We start from the raw sequence: 13919 nt of genomic DNA, 5'->3' as shown, positions 1-13919 counted from the left end.
GAATTTCACCGGCTCAATACTTTGGCATGAGGCTTGGACTCTATCATGCGCAACTTCAAGTTGGAGATAGAAACTAGGCTAGTGCAATAACGTTTGCATTTCCGACCGTAAAATGAAGGGAGTGTGGGGGTACCTAGTAAATTCTAGTAGGTGGAAATAGAAGGGATCAAAGGAGCGGCTGGCGCAACGGCCTCGACTGTTGAAGAACAACTTAACCATAACATCGTGTATTGACTTGCAAAGGATGCGATGAATCAAGGATCCCTAGATTTTCGATAGAGGAGCAAGAAAAGGAAAAGCAACCAAGACTTGAAGTGATGAGGAGTCATCTTCATCTCGGAGCGTCCGAGTCCAGGAAAGTGAAATGCCGGAACTGTAATATCGGCCACCCCATCCCGCGACCCCGTGTGTTGTCAGAGTAGAGTTTGGAGATGGAGCCCGGTAAAGGGAGGGAATTCGGCTGAAGCCCTGGTAGAAAGGTAGATGGCTAGTATTAAGAAAGCTTGCGGTGGCTCGTAGCTGCGAAATAAGACGATTTGGCTGCCGTGACGTGGCGAAGACCTTCTTGGTCAACAAAAGGTCCATACGCGCTGGAAAGCCCTCCCTTGGTAGAGCCGCTGCTTTTGGAGGTCTGATGCTTGCGGCTCGGCTGGTTTCATTGAGGACGACGAACAGGACTGGACCTCCACTGCCGTTTTGAGCGGATTTAGGGAGTATATGTGATCTCCCGCCAGCGAAGAACGACGCCGCAGGGGGGCCAACGGCCTTCAACTTCTAACTCCGGCCAAACCGTAGCATATATGGTATTCAACCAGAATTGCGAAGATGACGAGGATTCGACGCACCAATATAGAGAAACCACGAGATTCGTCGTCGCCCCCCACTCCGACAACCAGGTTTCGAGATCTGTTGAGGGTCTTCGATGCAACACATAGGCATACGCTCATTTACCGATCTACGGCAAGGTGAGAATTGGAGCTTCAAGTAGACGTGATTCAGGACGTGGGTAATGGATCCTGCAGAGGAGATATGAGACTATCCTACCGTCACAGTCAGCGTTTCTATTGAAGCCAGCGTAAGAATCACAGCGGCTTACCACTGACGACCAGGCCCATAACCCGGTGGGCGTCCTAGCAGTTGATTACTTGAATCGGGCATTTCCACGAGCCATAGCTTGTATGCGGAAGCACTGCACATGCTGTGTCCAGACAGAGGTAATCGTATCCATAGATTAAATGAGGAGAGTACTTGAGCGCTTGAGCGCCAAGCGATCATGCACATGACTGGAAGTCCGAAAAAGGGGAGTTATTTACTTTAATTTACTTCGATACAAACAAACAAACCACACGTTGTCTTCTGAGCGCCTAGCAATCTTGCTTCTAACCTTCATCTTGCAGAACCGAAACAATGAATACAACTTCGAACGCGAACACCGATCCTACGTTAGTCCCTCTATTTTTGTTCCACCTTACATCTTCACCAACGTTCGACCACCCATTCCAGTATTGCGTCCTCCGATCCCGGGATCGCGATTGAGATCAAAGGCAAGGTGGACCGCCAGCTCGGATGGACATTGACTGAATTGCCGTCCCGCTGCAGACATCAAAGTCAACAATATACCTCAGGGGCCGCTTCGTCAACACAAGCATTATGTACAGTTCACTGTTGGTGGAGATACACAGGAAACGGGAAAGAGCGACATGTCGGCGGATCCAGCGTGGTCCGACACGCTTTCATTGTGTGTATTATTTCTTCTACTTCAAGCTGTGTTGAAATTCTTATCGTCACCAAGCAATACCTCACAATCATCCGATCTAATTTGTCGGGTTTACAAGACTCCCCGTCGGATTGGCCGGGCCTTTGCTCATGGGAATGAACTTATAGGAATAATGAAAGAAGAAATTCTCTTGCTGCTCGGGGGAGCTTCGTCTAAAGGTTTGTCTGTGTCTTCTCATTGTAGACTTTGATTCTCTAACTGTCTATATATCTAGAAATTAGTCGCCTTCTGAATAAGCCAAGTGACCCAGGCTTGCCAATGGGAAACACCATCATTGAGTTCTCTATATCCACTTTGGAACATAGCTTTCCAATCTTGAGCCCAATTGTAAGAGGTCTTTGCTGTCCTTGAAAAGATTATCTAACAGCCTAAAAGCTTTCTATGGCTGCTGATCCCACAACTCAAGCTATTTTGGATATCAGTCCTGCTTTAGAACTGGCTGAGGTTGCTCATATGAAGATGAAAACTGGCCCTCAGAATACTGTTTCTGCTCTTAACATTGGTGTTGATATAGTTGCTTCAGACTCTTTCTCTACCAACTATGGTTTGCTTGTTGAGCATATTCAAGCTTTCATTAGAATTGCAGACAAGTTATCAGAGGTAAGCTGTCAATATTCCTCATAATTTAGGATTCCAATTATTATTCTCAATATAGTTTCACCCATATATCAAGGCTGCATGGGGCATACTGTCTGTCATTCCCAAGGTTTGTCAAGTGGTAGAGTGATCTTTCATTTACTGAATCTTATAAATTTGTCAGACCATTTTGCATCAGATTGACTGTGATGGTAAAATTACTGATCTTGTCCAAGATATGCAAGCCTTGTATGCATTCCTCAAAGGAACAGATCCATCCAAGTATGATGAACCACAGAGGAAGATTGTCACATCTTTAGCCCAGCAAACCATAGAATGTGGCTATTTCATTCGCCAATATGCTAGTGATCCCAACTTTTGTAAGTTATATTTTATTTTCTTGTGTTGATTCTTATCTCTTTGCCTTTTCAAAGGGAAGAGAACTGGAAAGAATTTAATCTCAGATGCAGACCAGAAAATTGAAAATTTCCAGGATCAATTCAAGAAGTTGAAATTGGCTTTTACTCAGCATGCTGTTTGTGAGACCCAACTTATAGTTCTGCGAGTTGTCAACACTGTGGACAAACTGGGTAAATCATATTGTTTCCTCAAGATATTTTGATTAATGTTTGGAGTTTCAGATGCAACTGCAGATCTCAAGGACATGTACTATGCTAAGAATGCTCGGTTTGATTCAGACAAGCAGTGTCTTCCTGGAACTCGTGTAGCCTTGATTGATGAACTGACAGACTGGATAAATAGCCCAGATGGTGAGGGTACACCTCGCATACTCTTCTTTAGTGCTGCTGCAGGGTTTGGAAAATCAGCCATTGCTCATACCATTGCTAAGCATTTTCACAATCTGGGTCGTCTGGGATCTTCATACTGTTTTGATCGAGCTGATCAGGCAAATCGAAGCATAAGATATCTATTCAGTACTATCTCTCAGGATCTTTCTGATCTAGATGCTGCCTGGAAATCTGCTCTGTGCTCTGTTGTTACTGGAAATCGTGCTTTGTGCTCTACTTCGGCAGTAAAAGAGCAGTTTGACAACTTCATTGTAAAGCCTGCTGCAGCTTTGACTACTGTGGGGCCTATTGTCATTGTGATTGATGCTCTGGATGAGAGTGGTAGTCACATTGAAAGAAAACCACTATTAGATATACTTATTGGCAGAGCTGCAGAGTTACCTAAAAACTTTCGGATTCTGATTACTACACATCTTGAACCTGATGTTTCTAAGGCTCTTCAGCCAGTATACCAACATTCATATATCAAGCACAAGCATGTGGATGCTGCAGAAATGGAGAATAAGCTTAATGAGCTTGATCTTTCTCTTTACATTGAACATAAGCTGTCAGACATAAAATCTGGGCTTGAAGCCAGATGGCCAAATCATGAATGGTGCAGTCTGCTTGTGAAAAGTTCAGAAGGCCTCTTTCAGTGGGCAGCTGTTACATGTCATTATATTATGAATCCATATGGAGGCAAGCTTCCATATGAGCATCTGGAATCTTTTCTTGAGACCAGAAGTGGCTTAGATAATCTGTATCATGAAGTTCTCAATCAAGCTTTTCAAGGAAATGATTCAAAAGCCATGAACAGATACAGATCAGTTATGGGAAGAATTTTAACAGCAAAAGAACCACTACCTTTATCAACTTTGTCAAAAATGCATGTAGACAAACCAGCATGGATGGATGAGATAAAGGCAATAATTGGACCATTGGGTTGTTTGCTTTCTGGGATCAATGCGAATGATGTTGCAATAAAGCCATTGCATAGCTCCTTTTATGACTACCTCACATGCAATTCACGAAGTGGGGAATTCTTTATCAATATTGATGAGGCTGAGAAAGAATTTGCTATCACAACTCTACACATACTTAGGACAGAGCTTCACTTTAACATATGCCAACTGCCTACATCATATAAAGCAAATGATGATCCTGAAATTAATATACTGGGGAAAGTCAAAGAAAAGGTCTCATCTCAACTGATTTATGCATCCTATTTTTTTGCAGCCCATCTTTTGTGGGTGACATCTAGTATTGAAGTTCTGGAAGGTCTTCACCACTTTCTATATAATCAATTTCTCTATTGGTTAGAAGTGTTGAGTGTTACAAGTAAAGTAAATATTGCACATGACATACTTTCTTCATTATTACACTGGAAAAAGGTGCAGTGATTCTGTGAACACCTCTATAAATTGTCTAACTTATTTTCAGACAGATGTAAATGCCAGAATGTTCATTGAGGATGCTATGAAGGTTGTAACCACCTTTTTTGAACCTATAGCTCATAGTGCACCTCATATATATATATCTGCTCTGCCAATGTTGCCAAGCACCTCTGTGATTGCAAAAATGTATTCTTGTCACTTTACTCAGGTAGTCCATGTGACAAGAGGAGAACAGAAAATATGGCCATCCATCAGTAGTATTTTGCAAGGCCATGTGGGGGAAGTTTTGTCTGTAGCATTCTCACCTGATGGAAAGCACATAGTTTCAGGGTCATTTGACAGAACTATCAGATTATGGGATCCACAAACAGGAAAGCTTGTCTTAGATCCATTTGAAGGCCACACAGACCATGTCACCTCTGTTGCATTCTCACATGATGGAAAATACATAGTTTCAGGGTCATGGGACAAAACTATCAGATTATGGGATGCAAAGACAGGAAAGCTTGTCTTAGATCCATTTGAAGGCCACACACATTATGTCACCTCTGTTGCATTCTCACCCAATGGCAAATACATTGTTTCAGGGTCATTTGACAAAACTATCAGATTATGGGATCCACAGACAAAAAAGCTTGTCTTACATCCATTTGAAGGCCATACACATTATGTCACCTCTGTTGCATTCTCACCTGATGGCAAATACATTGTTTCAGGGTCATTTGACAAAACTATCAGATTATGGGATTCACAGACAAAAAAGCTTGTCTTACATCCATTTGAAGGCCATACACATTATGTCACCTCTGTTGCATTCTCACCTGATGGAAAATACATTGTTTCAGGGTCATTTGACAAAACTATCAGAATATGGGATTCACAGACAAAAAAGCTTGTCTTACATCCATTTGAAGGCCACACATATTATGTCACCTCTGTTGCATTCTCACCTGATGGAAAATACATTGTTTCAGGGTCATATGACAACACTATCAGATTATGGGATCCAAAGACAGGAAAGCTTGTCTCAGATCCATTTGAAGGCCACACACATTATGTTCCTCTGTTGCATTCTCACCTGATGGCAAATACATTGTTTCAGGGTCATGTGACAAAACTATCAGAATATGGGATCCACAGACAAAAAAGCTTGTCTTACATCCATTTGAAGGCCACACATATTATGTCACCTCTGTTGCATTCTCACCTGATGGAAAATATATTGTTTCAGGGTCATCAGACAAAACTATCAGATTGTGGGATTCACAGACAGGAAAGCTTGTCTCACATCCATTTGAAGGCCACACACAGGCTGTGACTCTGTTGCATTCTCACCTGATGGAAAATACATTGTTTCAGGGTCATATGACAACACTATCAAATTATGGGATACAAAGACAGGAAAGCTTGTCTCACATCCATTTGAAGGCCACACAGCTTATGTTGCTCTGTTGCATTCTCACCTGATGGCAAATACATAGTTTCAGGGTCATGTGACAAAACTATCAGATTATGGGATTCACAGACAAAAAAGCTTGTCTTACATCCATTTGAAGGCCACACAGATATGTTGCCTCTGTTGCATTCTCACCTGATGGAAAATACATCGTTTCAGGGTCATGTGACAAAACTATCAGATTATGGGATTCACAGACAAAAAAGCTTGTCTCACATCCATTTGAAGGCCACACAGGATATGTTGTCTCTGTTGCATTCTCACCTGATGGAAATACATAGTTTCAGGGTCATGGGACAAAACTATCAGAATGTGGGATTCACAGACAAAAAAGCTTGTCTTACATCCATTTGAAGGCCACACATATTATGTTACCTCTGTTGCATTCTCACCTGATGGAAAGTACATTGTTTCAGGGTCATGGGACAAAACTATCAGATTGTGGGATCCACAGACAGGAAAGCTTGTCTCACATCCATTTGAAGGCCACACAGACCGTGTTGCCTCTGTTGCATTCTCACCTGATGGAAAATACATTGTTTCAGGGTCATTTGACAAAACTATCAGATTATGGGATTCACAGACAGGAAAGCTTGTCTCACATCCATTCAAAGGCCACACAGACTGTGACACCTTGCCTGACATCATTTCCAAATTAAAAGATGACACCAATAAAATTTGCAAGGATTGTTCTGATAAAAATGGTCTGTTTCCACCTCTTTCAATTCTATAATATATCATTTATGTTTACTTTTAGACTTTTCTATTCTTAACCAATCTCACCTCAAATCCACTGGATGGCTCTGCACACATACAGAAGATCTATTACTTTGGATACCACCTTGGCACAAATCAGGCCTTCAATGGCAACCCAGACAACAACTTGTCATTGGAACCTATACTGCAAAGCTTGTTTTTGATGAATTTGTATCAGGAACTGACTGGCACTTGTGCAAGACCTTTCCATAGCAGGTTTCCAGTGGTTAAATATCATTCAGCATTTTACAAATATAGCTACAGTTACTGGGCCCTTGACTTTTGAAAACACTGGAACTGCAGACAGATAGAGTGTGTCATCAGTGTATCTTACCTTGGCTTTCTTCATTTGATTACTGAAAGAATCTGAATATGTCCATACATATTTCAATTGTATACAGAGATTTGAGTCTGAAATTATATGTACTGCATCATGATAGGTGTATTTCTTTAGGATAGAAAGAAAATTTATTGTAAGACATGGACCCAGAGATATGAGAAGATATTGAAGCAAATACATAGGGCAAAGATTTATCAGAAAGCTCCTGGAGCCCTATAATGATTTTAAGATTGTTGAAGTTCACGTATCAATTGTGTAGCATTTAAATTAAAGAAGAGAAAGAGTTCTTAAATTGATAGGTAACTTTGCAATCTTGTGTGCGAATAATCCTTATTCAGTTATCATTCAGGACTCCTGAAGATGTTTGAATATTTATCACTTAATAGAATGCCCTATTTGATTAGTGATAAGTGTAAGAATTATTTATACAACCTGTACAAATATTTCTTAAGGTTTTAAAATGCACATGAGTATGTGGGGTTAAATCAATAGATTGGAAAAGTCGAAACTGTACATCTTGTAGTTCTACATCTTATATACTTGTTTCCATAACTGCTGGAACCTTCCTCAGACTTCCTTTCCTTTCTGGTGGTTCTTGATCCGGTGACTCAAACTTATGCATCTTGACGCTTGAACTCATTTCTTGTATGTCTTCTGATTTCCAGACAGTGTTGTGATGTGACTGTATACATGTGTCTTTCTGACTCATGTTGTGATCAAGAAAGGTGGACAGTGGTGAGTCATTTGGTTCTAAGTTGAAATAGGTTGAGCCATTGTCTAGAAGTATGTTTGTTTGAACCCGGAGATCTAATCATACAAACAAAGATCCTTTGGTTTTAAACAAATATAAACTTCATGTCACATCCCAATGCACTTCACATATTTAATACTACATACTTGCTAAGTAGAATAATGACCATGTAAGAAGCATCATAACTAGGTAGAAATGATATGTACTATAACATGGCCCCCCCAGTCTGGATGTATGTAAAATGTGGAATTTGGTAATACAAGATATAAAACATTACTTCAAATGGAGAGATTCTTCAATTTCTTGGTAAGGTCAGATCCTCCAGTAGTGTTGAACTCCTTAACTAGAGGGTAAGGTTCAGGCTTGTAAAGGAGACAAGTATGCATGCAGCGAATGGCTTGTGTATTGGAAGCGTGGGTAGCACAGTTCAAAATGAATTTGAAGTCTTTGAGGAATGTATGAGTTCGAGAGACGAAATTCAAACAGCAACACAAGCATACCTTTCCTAGCGGTAACAGTGTCTAATTTTGAACAAACCCAGAAAGAGTGTTCCAGTACAGGTTTCCTAGAATGATAGGGTGAATCCTACCAAGAAATTCCTCAAAGGTTAAGCCAAAATAGCTCCCAAAGTTCTACTTAGAACCTTGTCCTTGTATAATGCTAACCCTAACCACCTCTGAAATCCATCCAAACAGAAAATTAGCAATGTTCTGCAATTTCTTGAACATCTTAAAGATGTTTGCAACACTGTAGAACTCTAGAGCAAGTGGGTTGATGCTAGAGAAAAGGGTGCCCCAGGAGGTAACAGGATCTGGCATGCTGAGAGAGGCAACAGTGTTTGGGAAGATTAAGAGGAAGTGGCATAATGTTGATATTGGGGTTAAAATTATTGCCTGCACAATTGATGACTTGTATAAGTTTCTTAATGATGCTAAAAAGGGAACCAGCAAGGTTGTCAAAGAGGGTGTAAGTGGTGCATGCGTCATCATTCAAATGCACTGTGATATTGATGAGACTAAGTTGGTAGTTGAGTACACAACTGTATGGAACAAAGAACGAAGGAATGGATTGCCAAGAATAGTGTTGAGGTGAGCAGATCCAGATTGTGGAGCAAGAATAAAAGTGAGGGTAGGCATAGGGTCAAAAGTCGACATAGTGGATAGGACAGACATGTTGAAATGTAATATCATATGAATTTTGGGATGGTAAGTTGACAAGGTCTCAGGGGGCGAGTTTAAATAGAATCCAAATTGTTTATGGCCAGTACTGCTCTTTGTGACCATGCGCCTGTCAGGCAGCAATATCTGCCTTGTGGTCCTTTGTGGTTTTCGAGTTCTTTGTAGCCTGCCAGTGAGCCAAGAGTTATGGGGCATTCCTCAAGTTTCTAGGAGGTAGCCACTCATCAAAGTCTGGGCTGTAACCCATAAAGTGTACCTTGAATTCTCAAGTGCACCTGCCCACTCTAGTTTTATGCAGTCTCTCCCCAATGATGGCCTCGACTTCGAATTCTGGGAGCTCATTAAAATCTTGATGATTCAATCATTTAGTTGGTCAATCACCAAGGGTGGGGGGCAATGACTTGTATTCTTCAAGGTGGGTGATGTTGATAATAGGGTGAATTCCATAAGACACCGGAAGATGCAACTGATAAGTCACTGGACTTAGCTTACAGATGATCTCAAACAGCCCATCATACCTCATTAACAATTCACTTCCTCTTCCTTTTTTAGTTTTAAGTAGATCTAGAGAATGAGGATTAAGAATGACCAAATCTCCCTCATTAAATTCCTTGATTGACCAACCTTTATTATATGCTTTCTGTTGATGGACTTGGGAAAGCAGTAATGCTTCCTTTGCTTGTGTACAATTGCCCTCAAAATTCTCCCACATTTCCATGGCCTTCTGATTGAATCCTTCTCCAGAGTCCCAACCAGAGGGTCGAGGAATATGTGACAGTGGGTTGATCAATGTATTGGCTGTGATTGGTGCAAATCCATGCAAAAGATATGCCAGTGCGAAGGTTGTTGCAGTATGAGGGGAGGAGTTATAGGCCAGAGAAAGAGGGTCAAGGTGCTGTTCCCAATCATTCCTTGATGGTCCGATATAAGCACGTAGGGCAATTTCAATGGTCTGGTTCAAGATTTTGATTTGTCCATCAGCCTGGGGGTGATAAGCTGTAGTCAATGATCTCTTTGTACCCACCAAACGACAAATCTCACCCCAAAAGTCATTGTGCTATCTTGAGTCACGATCCGTAATTACTTGTTGGGGTAGTCCGTATTGAGTGATGATATGCTTAAAGGTTTAGCGGTCTCTTCCTTGTTTATCTTGGTAGAGCAAGGAATGAATATACTGTACTTTCAGCCTAGGCTGTACTAAATTACCAAAAAGCCCTGTGTACACACACAAGGTCCTATAGCCCAGGCCATGCAATGATGCATTCTCTCAATAAGCAATCTTTTGTGCATTCTGTTTTTATAAATGTTGACCTTCTGAATTTCGAAAAAAAAATTGGTTTTTGTCAGTAAATTAGCCCCTGAAATAGGTTTTTGTTCCACAGAAAAGAATCACAGTTCTTTGGATTGTTTTGGGATCAAAATGTGATTCTTGTTTTGATTGTTGTTGGTTCTGCCATCAAATATCATCATTTTGATGTAATACTGCTGTTCCGCCATCAATATCAATCCACTATCCATTAATGACAGGCGGAAGATGTGTTTACTTCTGTTGACACGTCTGCCATATGATTTCTGTCCTTCCATGCTCATATATTTGTTGTACTCATATGTTTGTTGTTATTTTTCTTTCTATTTCACCTGGGGTGCTCAGCAGGCGTGCCACACCAGTATGTATATCTTATCATTGGCTAAACTACTGATTAGCTGTTGCCTAGATGTAATCTATGCCACAGGGTGAACGATGGCAAAATGGTGTTGCAGAGCGACGCTTGTGTGACTTCAACTTGAAGTTCAACAAAACATCATGTGACTGCTGTCCCTCCCTCCCCTTTTTTTGCGAAAGATCCTCAGAGCTTTCTCAGAGTGCAAAATCATTGTACTGGTTAGGATACACTGAAATCTTTTTGTTTGAAATTTTCTGTGTCACTCACCATCATAATTTATGTTTTTACAAGCTCATTTCAATCTTTAAGTTCAAAGATGAGGGCCCAGAGCTCCAACATTTGTAACAAGAAATTTTATACAACAAGATACGATATGACAAGAAGATACAATATGAAAGATACAATACAATGAGATGGTAATTATCAAAGTTCAAGACACTAGCAAAAAATAGATAGGTGGAGATGAATAAACAGCAGGCAAGTGGCTTGATTCCATGCACTAGACTTTGTGCTTCTTGGAAGGGGTAGTGGCCAGCTTCTGAGGAACGAGATTCGAGCGTGCACACTTTATGGAAGACAAAGCAGTGGGCTTTTGAGGAATGAGACTAGAGTGGTGTCAAATAGTGTCAAGGCGGATCAATACTAATAACGAAATGTACCTTGATGAGCTCGAATCTGATGAGCCTAGAACCCCAGACAAAGCCAAGCTAACATCCTCCACAGTGGCCACCCATCCAGCATTGGATGAACAGTCATCTCCAAGGGTAGTGACCCACCATACCACAGTTGCAAGAATGGTGTACCAGCCATTCTGCCCATGCCAACGGAGACAGGCCCATCCATCCTCCACATGCAAATGGCCATGATGAGTCGCATTCAGGAACCCTTCCACCTCAGTTGTTCCATGTGCAATGGGTTGCAAACCCTTCCACCATGCCCACCATGCCTTCTTGAATGCTGGCAGCTGCACTTCAGTCACCCATTTTTGGGTACCTATGAGGTTATCCAATTCTTTGAATTAGGGAACCTTGGAGGTAATTCCAGACTGGTATGACCTCCATACCAATTCCACCATACCATGGTATGGAAACCACATACCATTCCATATCAGAACATACCATACCATACCATTCCACCTCATACCATACCTGGTATGAGGTGGAATGGTATAATGGAATTGGTATGAAGGTCATACCACTCTGGAATTGGGTACCTTCAAGGTTCCATAATTCAAAGAATTGGATAACCTCATAGGTACCCAAAAATGAGTGACTGAAATGTATTTTGTAGTCTATCTCTGTGAACACTACAGATTTTGTAGTGTTGTGTCTTTCATTTTCAAACACATCAGTGTTTGATGTGTACGTGGAGTTAGCCAATGTAGCTATTCTTAGCTTGGCATGATCTCACGTGTTTCTTTTCTACAGCCCGGCTACCAATTTGACAGATGGCATCATATAATGATTAATGTTTCCTGATGTGTTGATGCACATGCATCCATGTTACCAATAGCCTTTGGCCTTTCGTTGTTTCTGAGTTTTTATTGCTGTTTTTGAAATAGTTGGCACAGCTGCAATTACGTCACAACAAAGTCTCAAATCACTGTGAATCTTCAAACATGATTTTCTCTGTAAATACTTAGTGTAGAGACATAATTTATAGTGTTTTGGAATTGTCTCGGCGAGCTCTAGGTTGCCCCATAGTTTATTTTATAAGAAAACGAAATCTACATCATATTGCTGCTGGAGGCTAGGTAGGGACAGTGCTGAGATTGCTGCAAGGATTTCTCCACCAATACCTAACTTAAAGCTATGATTTTGGGTGCGTTAGAATCAAATAGTATGCACCTAGGTTGCCCCATAATTTATTTTGTGTAGAAGTATGTACTGGCTTTGCAACTGCACTATAAGTGACAACGCCCCATCACTCCCTTTCCAAATTCAGTCATTGCACGTCTTTTTGCTCTGTTTCCACATTCACACCACTCCGGCACCCTACACTGCTGCATCGTCATGGGAGCCAACAAGAACGAGTGCTTGGGGTCCCACAGGACAAAGAAGGGCAAAGTTTCGGATTCAGCCTCGCACAATAAGGAGAACATCAACATTGATGTCACCTGCCCCAAACCGAAGCTGCACCCCATCAAGAAATCGAAGGACAACAATTCCGAGGGCTCAAACCTCCCTTTGAGTGTCGAGAACGATGCTGTCAATGCCCTTCTCAACTTGAAGGGAGTTAGGCAGCATGCACCGATGGACCAGGTGTTTGACGATGTCATGGGCTTCCAAGCCAGTGATTATGAGGACTTGGATCAAGAGGATGCAGAGAAGGAGAATGGGAGTGAAGTGGATGAGCTGGAAAGCTCAGAATCCTCAGGTGAGCACTCTGAGCTGTTGTACATTCTTGGTGTCCATTCCTGACATGTCATCAGCTGAGACAGGTAAATCCACACTCTGTGAGCTGTTTGACATCCCTTTTGAGGTCCCGTACATGGGAGCTACTTGCAATCTGAACGGAATCACCTCCCACACAACCTTTCAAGCTTTCCTGGTGGCATTGTCCAAACATATGGATGTGTGGCTCTCTTTACTCTCCAATATTGGCTACACCCCTTCATTTGCACCAAAATCTCCCAAGCCTGTTCCAATGGTGGTGCACAATCCTTGGTATGTGTGATGACCAGTGACATGCTGTGACAGAGTGTCACAGGCCCAATTTCTTGAGACACTGACCTTGTACTCTCTACAACACCAATTCAATATATATTTTTGCAATGGGATTGGCTGAACTAAGTGAATGAATCCATTCAGAGAGTTTTCCATGTAGAAATTGCATTTATTGCTCCAAAAATGCGAAATCAGTCTGTTTTCCCTGCCAAATCAGGCAGTCTGAAGAGATTGGAATATAACTTTTCAACAACAGCACGTATGAACATGATTTGCAGACAGACTTTACTTAAAATTTAAATTCCAGTCGATCTACGGGTCCAGAAATTTTATTTGTGACCCCTATGCTGAGATACCCTCGAAGATCGGTACTTTAACATGGTTAAAGGCTAGTAATTAAATTTCTGAACCTGTAGGATTGGGGCCACATAGTAATCGATGATTTCGTCTCTGCAAACCTAAGCCCAAATCCTATCCATTGTGAAGCTCTATAGCTTGAGAGACAACCTTGGGCCAATAGGTGCTGCATAGCCACCAAAGTGAAATATACTGCATATTCTTATACATTTGAAT

At 41.4% G+C, this 13919-nt stretch overlaps 3 protein-coding genes across 3 annotated transcripts; 2 read left to right on the top strand and 1 right to left on the bottom strand.

Annotated features, from left to right (window-relative positions):
* Window positions 1-1700: 1700 nt before the first annotated feature.
* Window positions 1701-6960, top strand: LACBIDRAFT_299034 (uncharacterized protein; the record flags this gene model as incomplete). Its single annotated transcript, XM_001882183.1, has 13 exons — window positions 1701-1738; window positions 1793-1935; window positions 1992-2104; window positions 2153-2377; window positions 2433-2483; window positions 2553-2733; window positions 2788-2943; window positions 2995-4532; window positions 4582-5578; window positions 5638-5940; window positions 6017-6196; window positions 6273-6695; window positions 6749-6960. The coding sequence occupies 13 exons, from the start codon at window positions 1701-1703 to the stop codon at window positions 6958-6960; spliced, it is 4560 nt and encodes a 1519-aa protein (XP_001882218.1).
* A 4219-nt stretch (window positions 6961-11179) lies between these two features.
* LACBIDRAFT_328144 (uncharacterized protein) lies at window positions 11180-12300 on the bottom strand (the record flags this gene model as incomplete). Its single annotated transcript, XM_001882051.1, has 4 exons — window positions 11180-11285; window positions 11457-11673; window positions 11876-11952; window positions 12284-12300. The coding sequence occupies 4 exons, from the start codon at window positions 12298-12300 to the stop codon at window positions 11180-11182; spliced, it is 417 nt and encodes a 138-aa protein (XP_001882086.1).
* Window positions 12301-12692: 392 nt separating this feature from the next.
* LACBIDRAFT_328143 (uncharacterized protein) lies at window positions 12693-13639 on the top strand (the record flags this gene model as incomplete). The annotated part of the gene is made up of 4 exons (XM_001882182.1): window positions 12693-13056; window positions 13112-13135; window positions 13162-13346; window positions 13625-13639. 4 exons carry the CDS (start codon window positions 12693-12695, stop codon window positions 13637-13639), a joined length of 588 nt encoding a protein of 195 aa, XP_001882217.1.
* Between the last annotated feature and the right edge of the window lie 280 nt (window positions 13640-13919).

This window comes from Laccaria bicolor, genomic scaffold (genome assembly GCF_000143565.1).
Source record: "Laccaria bicolor S238N-H82 LACBIscaffold_15 genomic scaffold, whole genome shotgun sequence".
Taxonomy (NCBI): domain Eukaryota; kingdom Fungi; phylum Basidiomycota; class Agaricomycetes; order Agaricales; family Hydnangiaceae; genus Laccaria; species Laccaria bicolor.
Note: the sequence above shows the minus strand (reverse complement) of the source record. Positions and strands in the feature narration are given on the sequence as shown.